Raw genomic sequence first — 25,097 nt, forward strand, 5'->3', positions numbered from 1 at the left:
AAGTAGGGACCCTTTTCCTCTCACCTGTCTATTGTAACCTTCCCATCCATAAATCTTGGTACTCAAACTACTGTGTAGGAAGGGGCTTGGGATGCAGACCAGACACAGTTGAGGTGTCTTAACGAACACTGTCCAGGGAACTCAATTATCTCTACTGAGGGTCACAGCATCTGACTAGAGCCCCCACTTCCCACAGGTGCCCTCCAGGGCCCACTGACAGCCATCTCCCCAAAGACCCTCCTTCCAGCAGTCACTGAAGGTGCTTGGGGTGGAGCTCTGGGAGCAGGGTTTGGGAAACAGTTCCTATGCTTTTCCCATCTGCTGCAGTCCTTGACATCCAAGGTTCTGCACTTTCGGGTAAAGGAACTCTTGGCAAGCACAGACAATTTGGATCTAGTGGTTGTGTATACTGGAATCTTTGCTGACACCTGTAGCCAACATATACGCACACAAACATGTTTCGATTATCTCTGAAGCAAAAGAAAAACTAGAGATGCCGCTTCCTATTTGCTGGGCAGATATTTCTACTAGTAGGATCTCCTCAAGAGATCAGAAAAGAGGCTGGGGAAGAAGTAACGGGCTCAGAGCCTCACAAGTGGGAGGAGAGCTCATGTGTGTGGCCGACAAGAGGCTCAGAGAGTCACACCTGAGGAAAGCTCTTCCTCTCGGCTGGCCTGGACAAGTGGTTTGCAAACGGGCTGTTACAAACTGAATTGTGTCCCCCCCCAAATATGTGTTGGAACGCTGACTACTACACCTGTGGATGCCGTACTGTTTGGAAATAGTGTTTCCTTTGTTATGTTCATGGGGCTGTATCAGTGTAGGGTGTATCCTAAACCTAATCACATTTGAGGTGTAAGCAGCACCGCAGACACAGAGACAGGCGAGCACAAACGCGGGAAGATGGAGGCCACGTGAAGATCACCAAGAAACCAGGCAACACTGGGGCTATAGGAGCTGAAGGGGCCAAGGATCTTCCCCCAGAGCTAACAGAGAGAAAGCCTTCCCCTAGAGCTGTGCCATGAATTGGACTTCTAGCCTCTTGAACTGTGAGAAAACTAAATTTCTGTTTTTTAAAGCCACCCACTTGTGGTATTTCTGTTACAGCAGCATTTGGTAACTAAGACACATGCTCCGTGGAGTCTCGGCATTTCCAGGAGGGGACTCTGTGTGGGGAAGGAGGTGAGTGTATTGGGACTGCAAACTCAGGTGCTCATAGATGTTTGGCAGGTACCTAAGTATATTCACTTCCTAGGGCTGCTGTAACAAAGTAGCATAAAGTGGTGGCCTAGAACAACAGGAATTTATTTCTGCCATAATTCTGGAGGCTAGAAGTTTGAAATCAAGGTGTTGGCAGGGTTGGCGCGTTCTAGGGGCTCTGAGGGAGAATCTGTTTCATGCTGCTTCCTAGCCTTGGCTTTCCTTGGCTTGTGCACACCTCTCTTCTATCTCTGTCTCTGTCTCCACATGGCTTTCTCCCTGGTGTCTCTGTGTGTCCAAGCTCCCTCTACTTTCTCTCAAATTTAGGTCCACCCTAAATCCAGGATGACTTCATCTTAATTATATCTGCAAAGGCCCCTCTTTCCAAAAAAGGTCACAGTCACAGGTACTGGGAGTTAGGACTGGACATATCTTTTTTAAAATATCTTTTTTAGGGGAACACAATTCAATCCGTGACACCAAGTGAATGCAGAGGGGGCCAGGTATAAGGCACTAATGCTAAGCTGCCTGTATTGCCGTGAACGCTATAGCTGTCTCGTCACGCTGCCTTTTAAACCACCAGGTTAACCAAACAAAACACACCTTGTCAGTTGCTGACTCCCGGTTTAGGGGCTCATGAATGAGATGCGTCCTAAAACCAGAATACGAGCTGGGTGCTGGCATTGAGGACTGGGTTGGGTGATGTGGGTAGACTCAGGAAAATGGCAACCAGGTGGTGGAGGGCTCAATGTTGGCCTTGTTTTTTGTCAAATAAGATTTTTAATTTTAGAATAGGTTTAGATTTATGGAAAAGTTTCAAAGAGAGTACAGAGAGCTGCCATATACTCCACACCCAGCTTCCCATTCTTACATGAGTATACTTGTTATAACTGATGAGCCACTATTGCTACATTATTATCAACTAACATCATACTTTTTTCAGATTCCCTTAGTTTTTCCCTAATGTCCTTTTTCTGCTCCAGGATCCCATCCAGGATGCCACATTACATTTAGTCATCCTGTCTCCCTTGGCTCCTCTGGGCTGTGACAGTTTCTCAGCCTTTCCTTGTTTTGGATGACCCTTACAGTGTGGAGGAGCACTAGCTGGGAATTTTGTAGGATGCTCCTCTGTTGGGATTTGCCTGGTATTTTTCTCATGATCAGACTTGGGTTAGAGGCTTTGGAGAAGACCACAGAGGTAACGTGCCAGTCTCGTCACACCATATCAAGGGTACCTACCAGCTGGCTTTTTTTTTTTTTTTTAATAAGCTCCAGTTCTCATTTCCAATGTGAGAGGGCCACTCCCCTTCCACCCCAGTCAAAGAAGTGCTCCTTGGTGATGGAGGCTGGGCGCCCTGGGGCTGCCCTGGTGTTGGGCATACTAGTACCGTGGCTCAGGATGGAGGACGGTGGGAGGCATGCGCCATTGGCTCTGCCACCCACCTGGGTTTGCATGGTTAGAAAGACAATACCATGGATGGTGTGAGGGGGAACCTGCTTGCTGAAGTGGCTGTATGAGGAGGCTGAGTCCTTTATGAGGGGAACTGGCTCTGGGCCATTTTCATATGGAGTTATGGGAGGCTGCCCTCATCTCGCTTGTACCCTTGCTAGGACAAAAAGGCCTCTTACTAAAGATATCCCGGGTCCTGGCAGGTTGACTACCTCCTGCTCCACCACCACCATCTCCCTTCTTCCTCAGTCCCCTCTCTCTCCCACACAACTCCCCTGCCCATTGCCAGGCCCTCCTTCCTACACAGGGGTGTGGCTTGCAGGGACTGGGCTTGTACCATTCAGTCCCTTGTTACCATGGCAGTACAGGGGAGTACTGCAGCAGGATGTGCTCAGACAAGATTGAAAGCCACTGCCCTGAGCATCTACAACTAATTAAACGGTCAAAGTGATCTCTCCTCCCTGACCAACCAGCCTATAAGAAGATATTTAGAGCAGCAAAAATGGGTTGAGGAGAGAGGCAGGGAGCCTTTTCTGGTCATCCCAACACTGTTGGTGGAGTTCCCTCCTTTACCTTTTTTTTTTTTTTTGGTGGTACAAATATACATAAAACATTTTCTGATTCAGCAATGTTTACGTGTATTATTTAGTGACACTGGTTACACTCTTCAAGTTGTGCAACCATTATTGCTATCCTTTTCTGAATTATTTCACCACCATTAACATAAACTTAGTGCCCCCTATGCAATATCTCTCCCCTTTCCCTCTCCCTCCGCCCCTGGTAACCACTAATAAGCTTTAGTTTCTATTTGCCTATTTCATATAAGTGAGCTCATACAGTATTCTTTTGCAACTGACTTATTTCAGTCAACACAATGTTTTTTCAAGGATCACCCATGTTGTGGCATGTACCAGGATTTCATTTCTTGTTATGGCTGAGTAATATTCTATTGTATCGCTCTACCACATTTTTTTAATCCATTCATCTGTCGATGGACACCTTGGTTGTTTCCACATTTTGGCTATTGTGAATAGTGCTGCAATGAACATTGGTGTATAGGTTTCTGTTTGCATTTCTGCTTTCAATTCTTTTGGGTATATACCTAGAATTGGGATTGCTGGGTCCTATGGTTCTATGCTCAGCTTTTTGAGGAACTGCAAAAATGTTTTCCACAGCAGCTGTACCATTTTACATTCTCACCGGTCAGTGGATGAGGGTTCCAGTTTCTCCAATAACACCTGTTATTTTCCGTTTTTTGGTCTTAGCCATTCTAGTGGGGGTGAGGTGGTATCTCATTGTGGTTTTGATTTGCATTTCCCTAATGGCTAATGAAAGGAGCCCTGGTGACTAAGGGGTTAAGGGCTGAGCTACTAACTAAAAGGTCAGTGGCTGGAATCCAACATGTGCTCCACAGGAGAAAAATGTGGCAGTCTTTGCCTGTAAAGTGCACAGCCTTGGAAACCCTACGGGGCAGCTCTACTCTGCCCTATAGGGTCGCTATGAGTCGGAATCGAGTTGACGACAATGGGTTTGGTTTGGTTTTGGAAATGGCTAATGACGTTGAGCATCTTTTCATGTCCTGTTGGCCGTTTGTACATCCTGTTTGGTGAAATGTTTGCTCAAGTACTCTGCCTATTTTTTTGATTGGGTTGTCTGTCTTTTTGTTGTTAAGCTGTAAGAGTTTTAAAATGTATTTTGGATATTTAACCCTTATCAGATACAAGATTCCCCAAAGTTTTCTCTCAATCTGTAGGTTGTATCTTCACTTTGTTGATAAAGTCCTTTGATGAACAAAACTATTTAATTTTTTTATGAGGTCCCATTTATCTTTTGGCTGCTCATGCTTTTGGTATCATATTTGATAGTCCATTGTTAAAGACTAGATCTCATAAGCATACTCCTCTGCTTTGTTCTATGAATTTTATGGTTTTAGTTCTTACATTTAGGTCCTTGATCCATTTTGAACTGGTTTTTGTATATGGTATGAGACATAGATCTGTTTCATTCTTCTGCATGTGGAAATCCAATTTTCCCAGCACCATTTATTAAAAGAGTTTCTTCTTTCCCCTTTAGTGGCCTTAGTACACTTGTCGAAAATCAGTTGACCAGAGGTGGATGTATGGGTATATTTCTGGATTCTCAATTCTATTCCATTGGTCTATATGTCTATCATTATACCAGTACGAGGCTGTTTTGATTACTGAAGCTTTATAGTATGTTTTGAAACCAGGAAGTGTGACTTCTCTTACTTTATTCTTCTTCAAGATTGCTTTGGCTATTCAGGGACCCTTGCCCTTCCATATAAATTTGAGGATTTCCCATTTCAGCACTTTGGAATTTGATGGGGATTGCAGTGACTTTATAGATTGTTTTGGGTAGTACTGATATCTTACTTATGTTAAGCCTTCCAATCCATGAGCATGGATCTTCCTTACCTTTTATTAGAGAGAAGCCGGGGGCGTTCATGCTGGAATTCAGGTGTCTGGGGAGATGACTTTATGTGATCAAATGAATTCACTGCTGGAGAGTTTGCCTGTTGGCCAAGAAGGAGTTTTCTAATGTTAGCTTAAATCTAATGACATGGGAAAATGTTCTTGATGTATTGCTTAAGGGAGAAAATACAGTTACAAAAGTTGGTATATACAATACATCTGGGAAAAAATAAATCTAGACATAGTAATGACCATCATCATGGGCTTTAAAATATTATCTTTGGGTGGTAGAATTACAGGTAATGTTTGATTTAGTCTTTGTGCTTTTCTATGCTTTCCAAGTTTTCCAAATTAGGTATGCATTACTCTTTGTGGTTAGAAAAAAATGTTTAAAATGTTATCTGACGGTTTTCTAGAAATCCTTTCTGGTTTTGTTTGTCCTTGTCCCAAACAGACACTACCAGAGTCAGGAGAAATCTGTCGACTCTGAAACAGCTCCACCAGGGGGTCCTGGTGACCTTACATGTCTTCACATAGGTCTCATACTAAAAACAAACAAAAAACTACTAAGTCCATTGCCACTGAGTCAATTCCAACCCATAGCAACCCCATGTGTTATAGGCTAGAATTGAGCTCCATAGAGTTTTCTTGTCTATAATCTTTACAGAAGCAGATCTCTAGGCCTTTCTTCCATGGTGCCACTGGGTAGGTTTGAACCTCCAACCTTTTAGCTAGTAGCTGAGCACAAACTGTTTGCATCACACTGGGACCTTATAAGTCTCATAGGCAAGCCTTAAATTCAACTTTTCGAACTGGTTCTTTCCAGTTCAGTCATAGCGGAGGAAGTGAAACTGGAACAGACCTGAATTTTTAAAATTTGGGTCAACTGGAATGATAGCTGGAATGGGAAAAATTATGAGTAGAAACCCTGCTAGAGACCTAATCATTCTCTTAGAAAACAAGGGTAGTGTATAAGTTGCATAGCAACCAAATCTCTTGCCCCTTGGATTTTGAGCAGAGTCAGAAACAGTGGTGCTCTGCTCAAAGAAGGCAGCTGACTGCACTGCTTTTAATCTGTGTCACTCTCCACAATCCTGCCAATAATCCAGTCTCATGCATCTGGCCCCTGAAAGGGCTCATTACGCCTCTTTTGAGTCTCCCATCTGGGGTTTTGTTCTGTAATTTTTCCCATTCTGGTTATCATCTCGGATCACCCAAATTGCAAAAGTTCAGGTCTATTCCGGTTTTGCTTCACTGGCCATGACTGAACCAGTTTGAACTGGTTCGAAGCCCTGCTTACATCACAGCTGATCTTTAAGTCCTGGCAGAATGCTCTGTGATCCTCCCAGAACATGAGAGCAGGGGAGGCTTGTGAGAAACTTCTGTAAAGCTATTTCTCACTTGCTTCCCTATCCTCCTAGGAGGCTGTCGTAAAAGTTCTCATCGCCTCCTGTGTTCTGATGAGGTGTGAGGCTTTGGCACCACCCCACTCAGGGTATAGCTGCAGGCTATAAAGTTGCTGCACTACAGCATGGAATCAGCTCCTCAGCAACAGGGTGTCCTGCCATTTGAGTTGCAGTCACCTGGCCCCTTTTATTTCAGTGTCATCCTGTGATGCGGGGACACAGAGAAATCGCACCTTGGGCTACTCTTGCTTTCACTGTCTGTGTAAGTAATAAGCTGTCTGAATCTAATGAGGACTGGTTGTTTCTTTACCAGGTGACTCTGTCAGCCTAGCCTGGATGTGACCCTTGTCTACTGTGCAGTGGCAGAACTCCTTTGGGTACCTACTGCGGCTGAAGGACTCACTCACTGATGAACTCATATGAAGGATTCTTAACCTGGAGTCCACAGACAAAATCCAGGGGGCGCTGTGAACTCAGATAGCAAACAACTGTATATTTATTTTCCCTAAATTCTACCTAGGAGCCCTGGTGGTGCAGTGGTTAAGTGCTGAGGTGCTAACCAAATGGTCGATGGTTCGAAACCACCAGCTGCTCCACGGAAGAAAGACGCGGCAGTCTGCTTCTGTAAAGATTACAGCCTTGGAAACCCTATAAGGCAGTTCTACTCTATCAAATAGGGTTGTTATGAGTTGAAGTTTGGGTTTGATTTTTAACTTCTACCTGAAATTTAGTGGACAGTGAAATTTAGCATTTTTTCAACAATAAATGTAGGCAACAAACCACAGTAGTATTGGCAATACCTGTAACTTTGTCACCAACAGATATCACATATATTTTTATAACACACTGCAGTGTTGCAGAATTCTTGAAATCGTTACTTTGAAATTATGGCAATTATTAGGACGACCACTCCTACCCCTTAAATGGGTATCCGTTGTCATTGAGTCTATTCTGCCTCACCGGACCCCACAGGACAGAGTAGAACTGTCCCATAGGGTTTCTTAGGTTGTAATCTTTATGGAAGCTGACTGCCACATCTTTCTCCCACAGAGCAGCTAGTGGGTTTGAACTGCTGACCTTTTGGTTAGCAGTCGAGCGTTTAACCGTTGTTCCACCAGGGCTCCTTGGACCACTCCCAGATATTATTAATTAATGTGTTTAAAATAGTGTACTTATTATTATATCATAACTTGCCTTTAAACTATTTTGAAAACTAAATTTCAATTTAATTGGTTTTCTTTGTATTTCTATGTATTTCACTTTATCCAAATATCCTCCTCTTTTGTCCTGCCACATGGCCATTTGGTAGCATACTGGTTACTACTGTTTGGTTGGGTGTCCTTGGGCAAATACCTTCCCTGGCTCTCAGTCTCCTTATCCAACAAATGAAGGGATCAGCTTGTTAGATAAGCTAAGGGTTCTGCCAGCCATATGAATTATATGATTATGTGCCTATCATTCCTTCCATTGTACTATACAGCTGAGGAGTTACATAAGGACCATCAAAAATGGTATTCTACACTAACACTTCTTAACAGATTATCTTAGCCTTCAAAATATTATACGAAACTTCTAGAATTTTTTCTGGGAAATATGTAAAAAATATAAATATATTTTGAGTGAAAAATTAGAAACACCCTAAGTATCTAATGATAGGAGACTGGTTAAGTAGATTAAAATATATCCATGTCATGGAACACTAAGAGACATTAGAATGATGCTGTAAAATAATAAAATGGAAAAATAATCACATTATACAATTAAAAAAAAAAGCCATTTATGATACTTTAAGACCAGCATCCCCCACGTGTCTGTCAGTTTGTTGCACTATGGGGGCTTGCGTGTCGCTGTGATGCTGGAAGATATGCCACCGGTGTTCAGATACCAGCAGGGTCACCCATGGAAGACAGGTTTCAGCTGAGCTTCCAGACTAAGACAGACTAGGAAGAAGGACCCGGCAGTCTACTTCTGAAAAGCATTAGCCTGTGAAAACCTTATGAATAGCAGCAGAACATTGTCTGATATAGTGCTGGAAGATGAGCCCCCCAGGTTGGCACTCAAAAGATGACTGGGGAAGAGCTGCCTCCTCAAAGTAGAATCGGCCTTAATGATGTGGATGGAGTAAAGCTTTTGGGACCTTCATTTGCTGACGTGGCACGACTCAAAACGAGAAGAAACAGCTGCAAATATCCATTAATAATCGGAACCTGGAGTGTATGAAGTATGAATCTAGGAAAATTGGATATCGTCAAAAATGAATTGGAACACATAAACATTGATATCCTAGGCTTTAGGGAGCTGAAATGGACTGGCACTGGCCATTTTGAATCAGACAACCATATAGCCTGCTATGCTGGGAATGACAACTTGAAGAGAAATGGTGTTGCATTCATCATCAAAAAGAACATTTCAAGATCTATCCTGAAGTACAACGCTGTCAGTGACAGGATAATATTCATACGCCTACAAGGAAGACCAGTTAATACGACTATTATTCAAATTTACACACCAACCACTAGGGCTGAAGATGAAGAAATAGAAGATTTTTATCAGCTGCTGCAGTCTGAAATTGATTGAACATGCAATCAAGATGCATTGATAATTACTGGTGATTGGAATGAGAAAGTTGGAAACAAAGAAGGATCAGTAGTTGGAAAACACGGCCTTGGTGATAGAACAATGCTGGAGATCGAATGATAGAATTTTGCAAGACCAACGACTTCTTCATTGCAAATACCTTCTTTCACCAACATAAACGGCAACTATACACATGGACCTTGCCAGATGGAACACACACAAATCAAATTGACTACATCTGTGGAAAGAGACGATGGAAAAGCTCAATATCATCAGTCAGAACGAGGCCAGGGGCCGACTGTGGAACAGACCATCAATTGCTCATATGCAAGTTCAAGCTGAAACTGAAGAAAATCAGAGCAAGTCTACAAAAGCCAAAATATGACCTTGAGTATATCCCATCTGAATTTAGAGACCATCTCCAGAATGGATTTGACTCATTGAACACTAGTGACCGAAGACCAGACGAGTTGTGGAATGACATCAAGGACATCATCCATGAAGAAAGCAAGAGGTCATTGAAAAGACAGGAAAGAAAGAAAAGACCAAGATGGATGTCAGAGGAGACTCTGAAACTTGCTCTTGAATGTCGAGTAGCTAAAGCAAAAGGAAGAATTGATGAAGTAAAAGAACTGATCGGAAGATTTCAAAGGTTGTCTTGAGAAGACAAAGTATTATAATGACATGTGCAAAGAGATGGAAAACCAAAAGGGAAGAACACACTCAGTGTTTCTCAAGCTGAAAGAACTGAAGAAAAAATTCAAGTCTCGAGTTGCAATAGTGAAGGATTCTATGGGGAAAATATTAAATGACGCAGGAAGCACCAAAAGAAGATGGAAGGAATACACAGAGTCATTATACCAAAAAAGAATTAGTCGATGTTTAACCGTTTTAAGAGGTGGCATATGATCAGGAACTGATGGTACTGAAGGAAGAAGTCCAAGCTGCTCTAAAGGCTTTGGTGAAAAACAAGGCTCCAGGAATTGATGGAATATCAATTGAGTTGTTTCAACAAACAGATGCAGCGCTGGAGGCGCTCGCTCATCTATGCCAAGAAATATGGAAGACAGCTTGCTGGCCAACTGACTGGAAAAGATCCATATTTATGCCTATTCCCAAGAAAGGTGATCCAGCTGAATGTCGAAATTATAGGACAATGTCATTAATATAACATGCAAGCAAAATTTTGCTGAAGATCATTCAAAAGCGGCTGCAGCAGTATATTGAGAGGGAACTGCCAAAAATTCAGGCTGGTTTCAGAAGAGGACGTGGAACCAGGCATATCATTGCTGATGTTAGATGGATCCTGGCTGAAAGCAGAGAATACCAGAAGGATGTTTACCTGTGTTTTATTGACTATGCAAAGGCATTTGACTGTGTGGATCATAACAAATTATGGATAACTTTGCAAAGAATGGGAATTCCAGAATACTTAATTGTGCTCATGAAGAACTTTTACATAGAGCAAGAGGCAGTTGTTTGGACAGAGACAGAACAAGGGGATACTGTTTGTTTTAAAGTCAGGAAAGGTATGCGTCAGCGTTGTAGTCTTTCACCATACCTATTCAATCTGTATGCTGAGCAAATTATCTGAGAAGCTGGACTATATGAAGAAGAACGGGGCATCAGGATTGGAGGAAGACTCATTAACAACCTGCGTTATGCAGATGACACAATATTGCTTGCTGAAAGTGAAGACGACTTGAAGCACTTACTAATGAAGACCAAAGACCACAGTCTTCAGTATGGATTGCACCTCAATATAAAGAAAATAAAAATCCTCACAACTGGACCAATGAGCAACATCATGATAAGCGGAGAAAAGATTGAAGTTAGCAAGGATTTCATTTTACCTGGATCCACAATCAACAGCCATGGAAGCAGCGGTCAAGAAATCAAAAGACACATTGCATTGGGTAAATCTGCTGCAAAGAACCTCTTTAAAGTGTTGAAGAGTAAAGATGTCACCCTGAAGACTAAGGTGTGCCTGACCCAAGCCATGGTGTTTTCAATCGCATTACATGCATGTGAAAGCTGGACAATGAATAAGGAAGACCGAAGAAGAGTTGACGCCTTTGAATTGTGGTGTTGGTGAAGAATATTGAATATACCATGGACTGCCAAAAGAACAAACAAATCTGTCTCAGAAGAAGTACAACCAGAAAGCTCCTTAGAAGCAAGGATGGCGAGACTGTGTCTTACATACTTTGGACATGGTGTCAGGAGGGATCAGCCCCTGGAGAAGGACATCATGCTTGGCAAAGTACAGGGTCAGCGGAAAAGAGGAAGACCCTGAACAAGGTGGATTGACACAATGGCTGCGACAATGAACTCAAGCATAACAATTGTAAGGATGGCTCAGGACCGGGCAGTGTTTTGTTTTGTTGTGCATAGGGTCGCTATGAGTTGGAACTGATGCAAGGGCACCTCACAACAAGTCCAGCATGATTCCATTTTTATAAGAAAAAATGGGTATATATGCACAGGAAAAAAACAAAATAATATATTCCAACATACTAACATTGGTTATCCTTAAGTGGTGGTATTACGGTGATTTTTACTTTCTTCTCTGCATTTTTCTGTATTTTAAAAATTTTCTATAATTAATATACATAGATAAGGAAAACAAATGTTATGAATATGATACCAATGAAGAATACTGCAAAAACCCTGGTGGCATAGTGGTTAAGTGATACGGCTGCTAACCAAAAGGTCGGCAGTTCAAATCCACCAGGCTCTCCTTGGCAACTCTATCGGGCAGTTCTACTCTGACCTATATGGTTGCTATGAGTGAGAATCGACTCGATAGCAACGGGCTTGGTTTGTTTTTGGAAGAATAATGCACAAAGCCACAGTGGCAATGCATTGGTTTGGGGAGCTACATCTTCAACTCCTAACCTTTGTCTATGTAAGTGGTTATTTCAGGCATCCGAGCAAGGAAACAATGAACTCCTGACCTGTTTTATTCCTTGTTACTTGGTTCAGGAGCCAGGGTTGAGAGCATGTGGGCCTGTGGATGAATACCCCACTTCTGCCTTCTGCCAACAACCATGGGGATTGCATGGCTGGCCCTCTCTCCAGCTGTGCTAACCAGGATGCTGGGGCAGTGAGGGGCACAGCTGGCCATACCTGCAGGTTGGTGGCCTCCTCTGCCCACCAGGCTTCAAACTCTTTCTGCAGCTTCACCTTGGCTTTGTCCATGAGCAGCTGCAAGTGCTCGATCTCCACCTTCAGGGCTTTCAGGTGAGTGAACATTGTTTTATATCTATGGTGAAATTGGGGAAAAGTTAGTATACTGCTTTTTTGAAAGGAAGGTCTCTCCCAGGGAGTGAGGGGTTGTCAGCCTCATGGATAGCTGGCCGCTGGCCTGCATGGCCTGTGCCTCAGGTACTTCGCAGTGCTGCCCTGGTGCTCTGGGGTCTGGGGCCCTATAGGAGCTCACTAAGGCCAGGATACATTGCTAGGTTTGAGAAGCAAAGTAAGGCACTTTTGTTCAGTAGGTCCATGGGGCTCTGCATGTGAGATAAAAACCCTTACCTGATCACGATAATTGCCATTTATTGAGCACTTGTTAAGGGGCAGGCACTGTTCTAGATACTAGACATATATTAACTAGTTTAATCGTCTTCACAACCCTGTGAAGAAGATGCTATTATTATCATCTCCATTTTACAGATTTGGAACCCGAGGCATGGATAGCTAAGAAACAGAAGAGCCAAAATTTGAACCCAGGCTGACTGACTCTAGAATTCCACAGTTTTAACAGTCTTGTCTTCATGCTGAGGACCAAAAGTTCAATATATTTGTTAATGCAGATGTGGGCTTTGGGAATGCTATCACCAATGAGTCAGAAGTTTTCTGACAGGAAACAGTTAAATAGCCAAGCTGAAGAGACAATGTGGCTTCTGAGATGCTCCTGAGGTGGGAAATGTGGACCCAGGGACAAGATGGAGCTGGAATAAAGGGACAGAAAAGAATGGGTTGGAATGAAACAAAAATACACTGAGTGAGGGAGAAAGCAGACAACTGGTGGGTGCACTCACAGAGCAGGGCCACAGCAGGTGTTTGGGAGGGTACCACAGGGCATTCTGGGAGGATGATGTAGGCAGGAGACGACACAGTACACAGGCACCAGGAGTGACCTAGAGACTAGTTGTTAGGGCCTTTGGTTTCCTCAAGTCTTGGGATAGCAGGTGTGTGTGAGTGGGGTGGGTGCGGTGGTTTGCTCAGGGTACATGCCTAGCCAGACTCCGTAGGGTGTGCTGGAATGATCGTTAGCTCCTTGAGGGCAGAGAAGGTAACTTATTTGGTTTCTCCAGTATCTACATGTGGCCTGAAGGAGATGTCAAACATTTGCTGGACGCATAAACGAACGAATGAACTACGAAGCTTGATTGGGGAATTAAGCGAGATTCTGTCTATGAGTAATAGCTACCTGCCTGTTTATGCTTGATGCTCCTCATTCTGCAAGTAAAATTGTTTTGGCACCCTACATGGCTGCGTGAGGGTATGATGTCTTCATGATTCCTTATAGATGAGGGGACTCAGGAGGGAAGTGGGGTAAAGCTGTGTGGACATGAGGAAGAGCACTGTGGTCATTCTTCTTGACTCCTCTAGGTGGCAGCAGTAGACAAGCCTAGCTGCTTCTTGGGCCCTTGGGCAGGTTGTGGGTACAAACAGCCCAAAGCCTTCCCTGACATGTGAATCCAGGTTCCTTGGGGCCTGGCTTGGCCTTCTGCTTCATTCCAACCTCACCCTGCCCAGGGTTCCTGCATTTCACATCTGCCTGTTGAAAGGCAGCACCTTCTGCTCCTACTATTTTAGGATCCAGCTGTGGGACCCACTTCCCCCAGTAGCTCTAGCCCTGAGCCAGGACATGGTCACTCCGCCCCGCCCTGGGCAGGTCCACGTGGTCCCTGGTTAGTCCTGCGAGGCTGGGGTCAGCGTGTGTGCACCAAGAAGGAAGGGCACCTTCTCTTTTCTTCCTCCAGTTGTGCTCTCAGCTTCTCTTCCAGTAGGTCTGGCAGTGATGGCGCAGCCATGTTTTCTGAGATACCTGTAGGAGGGAGATGCCATGGGTTATTTCAAAGAGGAAAAAAAGGTAAAAGGGAAGGTGTGATATTTAGGGGAGATGACAGTCAAAATGCACCCCGAGGTGAAAGAGGATCCCTTAAGTTCTCTTTCAGGGCTTTTGGATGAGAACCTGCTTCAGTCTCCTCCTCTGGATGGCAACCTCTACTCAGCTGAGAGCCCCTGAGTCTAAACGCTTCCATCATTATCTTTCCTCCCAGTGTCTAGTATCTGTCACTGGAAGAGAAGTCTTCCTTAACATCTCTACCGCATCCTATTAGAATTGATTCACGTGTTTCCTTTTGAGTCCCCAGGGAAGATGCAACACAGCGTTTCCCATCCTCTGATAAAGAGCCCTTCACAAACCCATCACTAAACTGTCCCACAGCTTCCTTTGCATTAGTTGAAGTGCCGAATTTTCTAGCCTCAAAATCATATCTTCTGTTTTTCACTTGCCTCTAATGTAGTGGTTCTCAAGCTTGTTTAACATTAGTATACTTGGAGAGTTAAAAGAAACAACAATAACAACAACGACAACAAAACACCAATGTTTGGCCCCAATGCCAAAGATTTTGGTTTAATAGGGCTAGGGTAGGGTTTAGCAATGGTATTTTATGAAATTATCCCTCAAATTATGCTAATAAGCAACCAGAGTTGAGAACCATGCTCAGATGCCCTGCCGGCAAGACTTGCCTGTAGGAGGCGGTGAGGCTTTGGGGGGGCTGAACCTGTCAGGAGGGATCAGCTGGTGGCTACATCCTGTATTCCCACTGACGCCTGCCCCGGTCTGGTCACCATGCTGCTGCTATGGCTGTCTGACTGCCCGTTCTGGCTGGTGTGTTTATCTGGAGCCGGGACTTTACTAGCCAGTGGGTGGGTCTGCTTATCCTCCTCGCAGTCTCTCCCTCTTTTTTTTTTTTTTTTTAATTTTATTGTATTTTAGGTGAAAGTTTACAGTGCAAATTAGTTCCTCATTCAAAAATTTATACATAAATTGTTTTGTGATGTTGGTTGCAATCCCCACAACATGTCAGCACTCTCCCACTTCCCTTCCCACCCTGGGTTCCCTGTGTCCATTTGTCCAGATTTCCCCTCCCGTCTTGCCTTCTGTCTTTGCTTTTGGGTAGGTGTTGCCCATTTGGTCTTGTATACTTGATTGAACTAAGAAACGTGTTCCTTACATGTGCAGTTGTGTGTTTTATAGGTCTGTCTAATCTTTGGCTGAAAGGTGGACTTCGGGAGTAGCTTTGGTTCTGAGTTAGCAGTGTGTCCGGTGGCCATAGTCTCAGGGGTTCCATTTAGCCTCTGTCAGACTAGTAAGTCTGGTCTTTTTTTTTGTGTGTGTGAATTTGAATTTTGTTTTACGTTTTTCTCCTGCTTTGTCTGGGACCCTCTATTGTGATCCCCATTAGAGCGGTTGGTGGTGGTAGCCAGGCACCATCTGGTTCTTCTGGGCTCAGGCTGATGAAGGCTGTGGTTCATGTGGTCCGTTAGTCCTTTGGACTAATATTTCCCTTGTGTCTTTGGTATTCCTCATTCTCCTTTGCTCTGAACGTGACGGGACAAATAGATGTATCTTAGATGGTTGCTCGCAAGCTTTTAAGACATTAGACCCTACTCACCAAAGTAGGATGTATAATATTTTCTTTATGAACTATGTTATGCCAATTGACCTAGATGTCCCCCAAAACCATGGTACCCAGCCCTCAGCCCCAGTAACTCAGTCCCTCAAGGTTTTTGGATGTATCTGGGAAGTTTCTATGACTTTGCCTTGTTCGATTTGCACTGACTTTCCCAATATTGTGTGTTGTCTTTACCTTCATCAGAATTAACACATGCCTACTTTTTTTTTTACTATCTAGTTAGTGATAACTTGCTCCCCTCTTGTAACCACCAAAGATTTTTTTGTTTTCTCTGCGTAAACCTTTTCTTGGGTTTTTATAATAGTGGTCTCACATAATATTTGTCCTTCCATGATTGACTTATTTCACTCTGCATAATCCCCTCCAGATTCATTCATGTTGTGAGATGTTTCACAGATTCATCATTGTCCTTTATCATTGCGTAGTATTTCATTGAGTGTACGCACCAAAACTTGTTTATCCATTCATGTGTTGATGGGCACTAAGTGCTGTTTCCATCTTTTTGGTATCGTGAATAATGCTGTAATGAACGTGGGCGTGCATATGTCTATTTCTGTGACGGCTCTTATTTCTCTAGGATATATTCCTAAGAGTGGGATTGCTGGATCATATGATATTTCTATTTCTAGCTTTTTAAGGAGGTGACATATCATTTTCCATAGTGGCTATAGTATTTTACATTCCCACCAGCAGTGCATAAAAGTTCCAATCTCCCCACAAACTTGCCAACATTTGTTATTTTCTGTTTTTTTTATTAGTGCCAGTAACGTTGGGGTGAGATGGGATTTGAACCCCAATTTTTCTGGTTGATAGAGCTAAATTTTTATAGCAGGCAGCATTCCCAACGCTGCTGCTATTTCTCAGTGGCTTTGTCATGATGGGCCTCTATTAAGCTGTGGTCTGTTTAAACACCTTCATACTTTTTTATGAGTGGTTATCAAAACTTACCCTATTTCAGTGTGATTGTCTTCTTGATCCTAAATGCAACACTTCACATTTATTGGGGGTCTAGTCTGCTGAGAGGTCTTTATTCTTTCATGCTGTTATTCTTTTCCTTTTGTTTTACTTGACAATTTGTTAATTGGGCCTTTTTTTTTTTTTAATTGGTATCTAACTTATTGATAAGTAGCTAACAATTTAATGACTAAGGTGTGCCTGACCCCAGCCATGGTCTTATCAATCACGTCATGTGCGTGTAAAAGCTGGACAATGAAAAAGGAAGATGGAGGAGAATTGGTGCATTGAACTGTTAAGCAGGTCAGGATTCTGACTTCTTTATCTTCCAGGCATCTGTTACACTCTCTCCCTAATAGTGTCACTTGGAAACTGACTGAGCAAGGGTCATACTCTGTCACCTAAACATAAGAGATATAGAGAAGATAGATTTCCAACTGAAGACAAGCACACTAGCCTGGTCAGGTGCATTTTATTGGCCCTAATAAGCCAGCTTGCCTGTCCATGTTACCCATAATCCCCACAGGAAGCCCCTCTGGACAGGGACTGGATCCCACTGCTCTTCGTATCTTCCCACAGTGCTTTGTTCAGACTCCACATACAAGCTACAATCAAGGCTGTGCATGTTTGCTGGTCCTTGTCCTCCCTGAAAAATGTCAGATACGATAAACGGGAGGAAGTATCTTAAGATCAAAGTGATAGCAATATGATTTTAAATGTACAGAATATTTTCCCTCTTTGAAGTATCAGAAATGGGCAAATTATATTTTAGCCTGTTAAAAATGAGGCTGTGAGTCTTCTTCCTGCTTTTAACTCTTTTTGACCCACACCAGGGATGTTGTTGTTACTTGCCGTCCAGTTGGCTGCAACTCATGGCAACCTTCCTGGTCCTGCACCATCTTCTTCATGCTAGTTGGTATGTTTGAGCTCCATTATTTTGGCTATTGTGTCAATCCACCTCACTGAGGGTTCCTCTTGATTTTGCTGACCCTCCACTTTACCAACCATGATGTCCTTTCCTAGGGATTAGTCTTTCCCGATGATGTGTCCAAAGTAAGTGAGCCTAAGTCTCACTATCCTCGCTTCTAAGGAGCATTCTGGTTGTATTTCTTCTAAGACCTATTTATTTGTTCTTCTGGCTGTCCACAGTATATTCAATATTCTTCACCAACACCACATTTCAAATGCGTCAATTCTCCTTTGATACTCCTTTAGCTTTCACATGCATATGAGGCAATTGAAAAGACCATGGCTGGGGTCAGGCATGCCTCAGTCATCAAAGTGACATCTTTGCTCTTTAACAATTTAAAGAGGTCTTTTGCAGCAAAATTTCCCAGTGCAATACATCATTTGATTTCGTGACTGCTGCTTACGTGGGTGTTGATTGTGGATCCAAGTAGAATGAAATTCTGACAACTTCAATTTCTTCTTCATTTATCATGATGTTGTTTACTGGTCCAGTTGTGAGGATTTTTATTTTCTTCACATTCAAGTGTAAAACATATGTCTTTGACCTTCATCAGTAAGTGCTTCAAGTCATCTTTGCCCTGAGAAATCCAGTGAGATCCCTGCTCTGTGGTGAGTGGCTAGATATCCTGCTCCACACACACCACATGGGAGGCTGCTGGAGATTGGCAGTGGAAGGCTGCTGGATTTGCACACAGCAGTCATCTCAGCCTGCCCAGTGGAGGTGGTCTCTAAGGGCTTCATGAATGGAAGGAAGGTAGGAAGGAAGACCGAGGTGGACTTCTTTTCCCTGTAAAGGCTGTGGCTTCCCCAACGTGAATGTTGAGCCCTTTTATAGGAGAGAGGCTCTTGCCCTATTGCAGGGCTGTCTTTTCCTTGGACATCTTACAGGTTCCCCTGGCAGATCACAGAGTTACAGATGCCCTGGACATGTATAGGGTGTTCAGGAGCCTAGAGCAGGAAAAACATTCTGAATGCCGCTGACGCAAGAACAGAAAGATATTATCAGCTACTGTTCATGGAGCACCTTCTCTGTCTAGTCACAGTGCATCACTTCATCTATTCTTACCACTCTATTTGGCAGGTATTATCATGTCCATTTTATAGACAAGGAGGCTGAGGCTCAGGGCAATTAGGTGACTTGCACATCTCCACAAAGCTACCAAATATAGCAGAACCAGGCTTCGAATCCAGGCCTAGTCATGCATTCACTCACTTAACAAATGTTCATTAAGTGTCTACTATGTGCCTGCCCCTGTTCCAGGAACTTTCTAGTGGAGAAGACAGATATTAAACCAACAAAAAATTGAGTACATAATATAATGCCAGGGATTGAAAGGTGCTATGAGGAAAGAGAAAGCTGCATGAAAAGACGGAGAAAGCAGCTGCCACATTAGGTAGTGTTATGGATTGAATTTTGTCCCCTCAAAATATGTATAAAAAAACCAAAACCAAACGTGCAGCTGTCGAGTCAATTCTGACTCATAGCAGCCCTAAAGGACAGAGTAAAACTGCCCCAAAGGGTTTCCAAGGAGTGCCTGGTGGACTCGAACTACCAACCTTTTGGTTAGCAGCTGTGGCTCTTAACCAGTACACCACCAGGTTTTCTCAAAATACGTATGTATAGGAATCCTAATCCCTATGCCTGTGGATATAATCTAATGTAATGTAACCACCTTCCATAACACAGTCTAATGCAAAGAAAGTGATCGATCAATTGAGGTCATACCAGTGTATGGTGTGTCTTAAGCCTAATCACCTCTGAGCTGTATAAGGAGTAGCATAGGCACAGAGACGTAAGGACATATGTGGGAAGACAGATGCCGTGTGAGAATAGCCAAGGACCAAGGATGGCCTGGGGCTACCTACAAGGAAGGAATCGACAAGACCAAGGCCCCAGTTTGGACTTTCAGCCACCAGAACTGTGAGAAAATAAATTTCTGTTCTTTATAGTCACCTACTTGTGGTATTTCTGTCATAGCAGCGCTAGGAAACCAAGATAGATAGGGTGACTGGGGAGGTCTCTCTGAGGAAGGGGCATTTGAGCATAGACCTGAATGAAGGGAGAGACAGCATACAGAAATCAGGGGGGCAGAATGTATAACAATGAGGGCAAAGGGCCTGAGGTTTGAGTCTGCTTGGTACACCTTAGGGACAGCAAGAAAGTCAGTGTGCCTGGAACAACTGTGCTGGTAAGAGAAAGAGCGGTGGGAGCTGAGGTGGGTGAAGACATTGAGGCCAGATCACGTAGGACCTTGTAGGCCATGGTAAAGATTCAGTTTTGAGAGAGATGAGAAGCTGGAGGATTTTGAAGAGAGGGAATGGCTTGAACTATTCCTTTAATAGCTATGCCAAGAGGTCTTTTTGCTGATCAAAACAAAGCTACTCCAAACTGAAGAATAGTTAATGTGGGGTGGCGCCAGGATGGTGCTAGCGTGTTGAAAGGACCTGGGAAAGGAAGCTAAGGCAAGGGACCTTGAGATAGCCAGAATGAGGGCACTGCATACCCCAAGACACAAGCTATCCATGTTGTCATGGCAACTAATAGGCCTGATGCCAAAGGTGGTGTTTGCTTAGTGAAAGGCATTGTAACCCGGCCAGGAGACAGCTGCTGGCAGCTTCTGATGCTTTTTGAGGCTTGGCTTATCAATCCTCCCTCAGTAGAAATAGGGGCTGGGAACTCAAAGGGAGCCAAACAAAAGCAACTGAACAAAAACAGAGGGTGAGGGAGTAAGTAAAGGGCATTTGGGCTTTGTAGGTCTCTGTCACCACTGGGACTTTGGCCAGGGACAGAATCTCTACATCACCTGCCAGGAGGCAGAGGAGCCCTGCTTTGAAGGACAGGTTCCGGCTGGGACAGGAGCATGGAAGGTCACAGCCCTGAGTGGCCTATGAGGTCACACTGGTATTTGGTTGGGGTAAGGGTGGCAAGCAGCTTTCTCCAAAGGAATACAAAAGCTAGAAAAGAGTGTTTCATTTCAGTGGCTGTAGATCTGAATGCCACACCATGACATGAGGAAGCCCTGAGCAGTCCAACAGTAACTGAAGCTTCAAGCCAAGGGGAAGAACAGTGCCAGGCTGACCTTCTTGTGTCTGAAGTTTCAGGAGCTTGAGAACTAGCATGGCAAGGACAAGAGGGGGCTCTTGCTGGGAAGACCAGCCAAGATGTGGGCCCACTCCTGCCTGGCATGATTTCAGAGGCACTGGAGAGCTCGCTATTATCCCTCTTCCCATGTCCCCATACCCTTCTCTCAAACACACACACGCACGCACACACACACACAAGCCAGAACTTTCCTACACAGTTATCCGATGTCTGAAATGTACAAAATCTCATTTATTTGGTTCAATGATTCTCAACTGGGAGTGCACATCAGAATCACTTAAGGACCTTGTAAATACACCGGGATGATTGGACCCAACTCCAGACTTACTGAGTTAGAATTTGCCAGGTAGGGTCCCCTGGTGATTCTGATCCTCACTTCTTGTTAAGAAACACTGCTTAAGGCTTTGAGTTAAGTTGAAATACAAGTACTCCATGGAGGAGTTACTGAGAATGCAGGATCTGCAGGGGTTTATATAGGGTGCGTGTTTGGAATTTGGCATGTTCTCCACCTATTCCAGATCTCTGGGAGCCACCATGGGGAAAAGGGAGTCCCTGGGTGGTACAAACGGTTAATGTGCTCGACTGTTACCAAAAGGTTGGAGGTTAAATCCACCTAGAGGTACCTCAAAGGAAAGGCCTGGCAATCTACTTATGAAAAATCAGCCATTGAAAACCCTATGGAGCGGATAAACAAACTGCGGAATAGACACACAATGGAGTATTACACAATGCTAAAGAACAACGATGAATCTGTGAAGCATCACATAACATGGATGCATCTGGAGGACATTATGCTGAGTGAAAAAAGTCAATCACAAAAGGACAAATATTGTATAAGACCATTACTGTAAAAACTCATGAAAAGGTTTACATAGAAAAGAAACAATCTTTGATGGTTACGAGGGTGGGGATAGAAAAACGCATAATAGACAATAGAGAAGTGGTAACTTTGGTGAAGGGTAAGACAGTACATAATACTGGGGAAGCCAGCACAGTCCGTACAAGGCAGGGCCATGGTAGCTCCATAGACACATCCAAACTCCCTGAGGGACTGAATTGCTGGGCTGAGGGCTGTGGGGACCATGGTCTCAGGGAACATCTAGCTCAATTGGCATAACAGAGTTTATAAAGAAAATGTTCTACATTCTACTATGGCGAGTAGTGTTTACGGTCTTAAAAGCCTGTGAGTGGCCATCTAGGACACTCCATTGGTCTCACCCCTTCGGGAGCAAGGAATAATGAGGAAAACTAAAGACACAAGGGAAAGATTACCCCAAAGAACTAATGGACCACATCTACCACGGCCTCCACCAGACTGAGTCCAGCAAAACGAGATGGTCCCCGGCTACCACCACTGACTGCTCTGACGGGGATCACAATAGAGGATCCTGGACAGAGCTGGAGAAGAATGTAGAACAAAATTCTAACTCAAAAAGAAAGACCAGAATTCCTGGCTTGACAGAGACTGAAGAAACCCTGAGAGTATGTACCCCGGACACTCTTTTCATCTCAGTAACAAGGCCACTTCCGATGTTCATGTTTCAGCCAAAGATTGAACAGGCCCTTGGAAAAAAACAAGACTAAAGGGGCACACCAGCCCTGGGGCAGGGACTGGAAAGTAGGAAGGAACAGGAAAGTTGGTAATAGGAAAGTCAGGGTTGAGAAGCAGAAGTATTGATGTGTCATGGGGGATGTTAACCAATGTCATACAACAATAGGTATACTAACAATTTGATGAGAAACTAGTTTGTTCTGTAAGCCTTCATCTAAAGTTCAACAGGGTTACTGGGTGGAGAAAGGGCCTCAGGGGTTGGGAGCAAGGAAGATACACTCTCTCTGTAGGGCTGAAGCTAGCAGCACTTGACCCCTGTAGGTACTCAATAAAATCTAAGTGATATCTACTACACGGGTCAGGTACTCCCATGTATTATTTTATGTTATCTCCTGTGATGGTTAAGGTTGTGTGTCAACTTGGCTGGGCCATGATTCTCAGTGGTTTGGCAGCTATATAATGATGTAATTACCTCCATAATAAGATCTTATATAATGTAATCACCTCCATGATGAGATCTGCTATGAGCAGCCAATCAGTTGAAAGGGTGTTTCCTTGGGGTTGTGGTCTGAAGCCAATATATGTGGACTTTCTGATAAAGCCCACTGGCTTTTGCTCCCTCTGGATCCTGCAGCTGGTTTCTCATCTGACCCCTGGTTCTTGGGACTTGAGCTAGTAGCTTACCTGCCCATCTTGGAATTCACTGGCCTCCACAGCCTGTGAGCCAGAGGCCTGCTGTCTGACCTGCCGATCTTGGGCTCATCAGCCCCTGCAGCTACCTAAGTCAGGAGAAGCCTCCAGCCTGACCCATGGACTTGGGACTTTCCAGCCTCTACAACCATGTGAGCCACTTCCTTGATATAAATCTTCCTGTATATATATCTACCACGTGTCTGTGAGTTTGTGGCATATATGCGTGTGTGTGTGTGTGTATATATATATATATATATATATACGCTTCACTGATTTTGCTTCTCTAGAGAACTTAGCCTAAGACATCTCCCCATAGGGAAACAGGGCTCTGGCAGGTGAATCATCTGCTCAGGATCACACCGTTAGTAAGTAGAGCTAGGGTTGGAACCCAACTCTTGGACTTCAGAGCTGCTGTTTCTTTGCTTTGTAAATGATTCCACTAATGAAGGAAGTCACAGGCAGATCACTGACATCGGTATTGACTTGTCCTTGGTATTTAAAGGTGATGCTCTTTTCTGTGAATGCTTTCATATCTGGGGCTGGGGACTGAGAGAAGGCTTCACTACCCTTTACCAACTGAAGCCACACTCTGCACCTCTAATCCTACTTGGCATTTGGGGCTCACCTTCTACCCCTTGGAGTAGGCTCCAGGATTTGATGGGTCACCACTCTCCAGATTAAGCTCATGGATACCCAGAGCCAGTTTGCTCAACCTCTGTGACCTTGCACTAGGAGTCCTAAGGAAGGCAGTATTGACATATCCAACCAAAAGCCTATGGGCTTCCATAAAGCAAAGGCTGCAAGTTCTGCTTTGGCTGGAGCTCAGCCAGTGCCCTGTGTGGGAGGAGGCAGTGAGTTTCGTGGCTATATCATGGCAGACAAGACATCAGAGTTGGGAGGGTGGAGGCATTTCAGCTGGTCACCTCAGCTATCCAACTAATGATTCATTTGCTCAATACCACTCTGGGCCTCCTTGGGGCTCAACTGTCTCACAGAACTGTAGATCACTCAGCCTCACCTTGTCTGAGAAGTCAAACTGTCTGTTCTTATGGAGATTGATGGTGTCCATAGCTCAATTACTACAATGGTCAGCAGCTCAGTGACAAAGATTCTGGCTTCCCAATCAGACCATTTCCTGTTTAATGGCTCAAATTTATTGTCAGCTGGAGTAATCATATGCTGACAGGTGCTCAGTGCCACCATCCATCTTGGTGTTGATTTTGTGTAACACCTTAGCTGCTCCTAGCATGCTCAGACTTAAGGGTGTCACGAATAACCATGCGGACTCATGGCCTAGGACTGATAATTTCTCAGGCACACTCACACCCACAATCACAAGCCCTGCACTTACTGCCTCTATCTTCCCCATGGGGATAATGGGGCATTCTTCCAGATGGGAAAAGGCCACATTTAAGTTTAATGTGAAACGTTCAGTATGCCTGCTGGGAGCAAAGCACAGGCCCAGAAAGGCCCTTAGTAGACGGGTGTCCACCGTTTCTTCCTGTGTGGGTAACTTCCCTGCTACTACTAGGCCTCTCCATCCAAAAGTATACCCTTGAGATGGCAGCCTCTCCCCTTTGGCATTTCTTCCTTCACCCTCAATGCATTTCCTGTGAGGATGCTGACCCCATGGTTAGTCAGAGTCAGTATGGCTGCAAGCAATATAAGGGGGGCCCTAGGGGCATACTTGGTAGGTAGGAAAGATATTTCTAGTCATTTCCATGGTCACTTCTGTTCCTCTTCCCAATCAAATGGGAGCTCTTTCTTTCTCATGTCTCTCCATAGTTCTTTCTGCTAGAACCCCAGATCCATCTTTAGGTTCCCACTCAACATTTCTCTTGTCACAGCCACTCGGAGCCTGACACAATGACCTCTGGATTCAGACCCCATGATCTCCCTCTTTCCCAGGCACCTCTCCCTCTCATGCCATCCCTGCAGAGGCCGGTCTGTCCAGATGCTGTTCCTGCCTGTTTTCCAGCCTGTTGTGATGTTCTCATTCCTCAGCCTCAAGTGCGCTCGTATTTCTGAACTTACAAGTTTCCCTCAAA

At 44.2% G+C, this 25,097-nt stretch overlaps 1 protein-coding gene across 6 annotated transcripts in view; it reads right to left on the reverse strand.

The window, feature by feature from the left end:
* The window catches only part of KIF6 (kinesin family member 6), a 560,205-nt gene that overhangs the window by 24,078 nt on the left and 511,030 nt on the right, over nucleotides 1-25,097 (reverse strand). For all 6 annotated transcript variants that reach the window (XM_049891330.1, XM_049891334.1, XM_049891323.1 and 3 more), the window contains 3 exons: nucleotides 14,037-14,121; nucleotides 12,195-12,330; nucleotides 5,086-5,183 (listed from right to left, as the gene is read on the reverse strand). In XM_049891330.1, the coding sequence (XP_049747287.1) occupies nucleotides 5,086-5,183; nucleotides 12,195-12,330; nucleotides 14,037-14,121 (319 nt within the window). The remainder of the gene's footprint in view (nucleotides 1-5,085; nucleotides 5,184-12,194; nucleotides 12,331-14,036; nucleotides 14,122-25,097) is intronic.

This window comes from Elephas maximus, chromosome 1, assembly GCF_024166365.1.
Source record: "Elephas maximus indicus isolate mEleMax1 chromosome 1, mEleMax1 primary haplotype, whole genome shotgun sequence".
NCBI classification, from domain to species: domain Eukaryota; kingdom Metazoa; phylum Chordata; class Mammalia; order Proboscidea; family Elephantidae; genus Elephas; species Elephas maximus.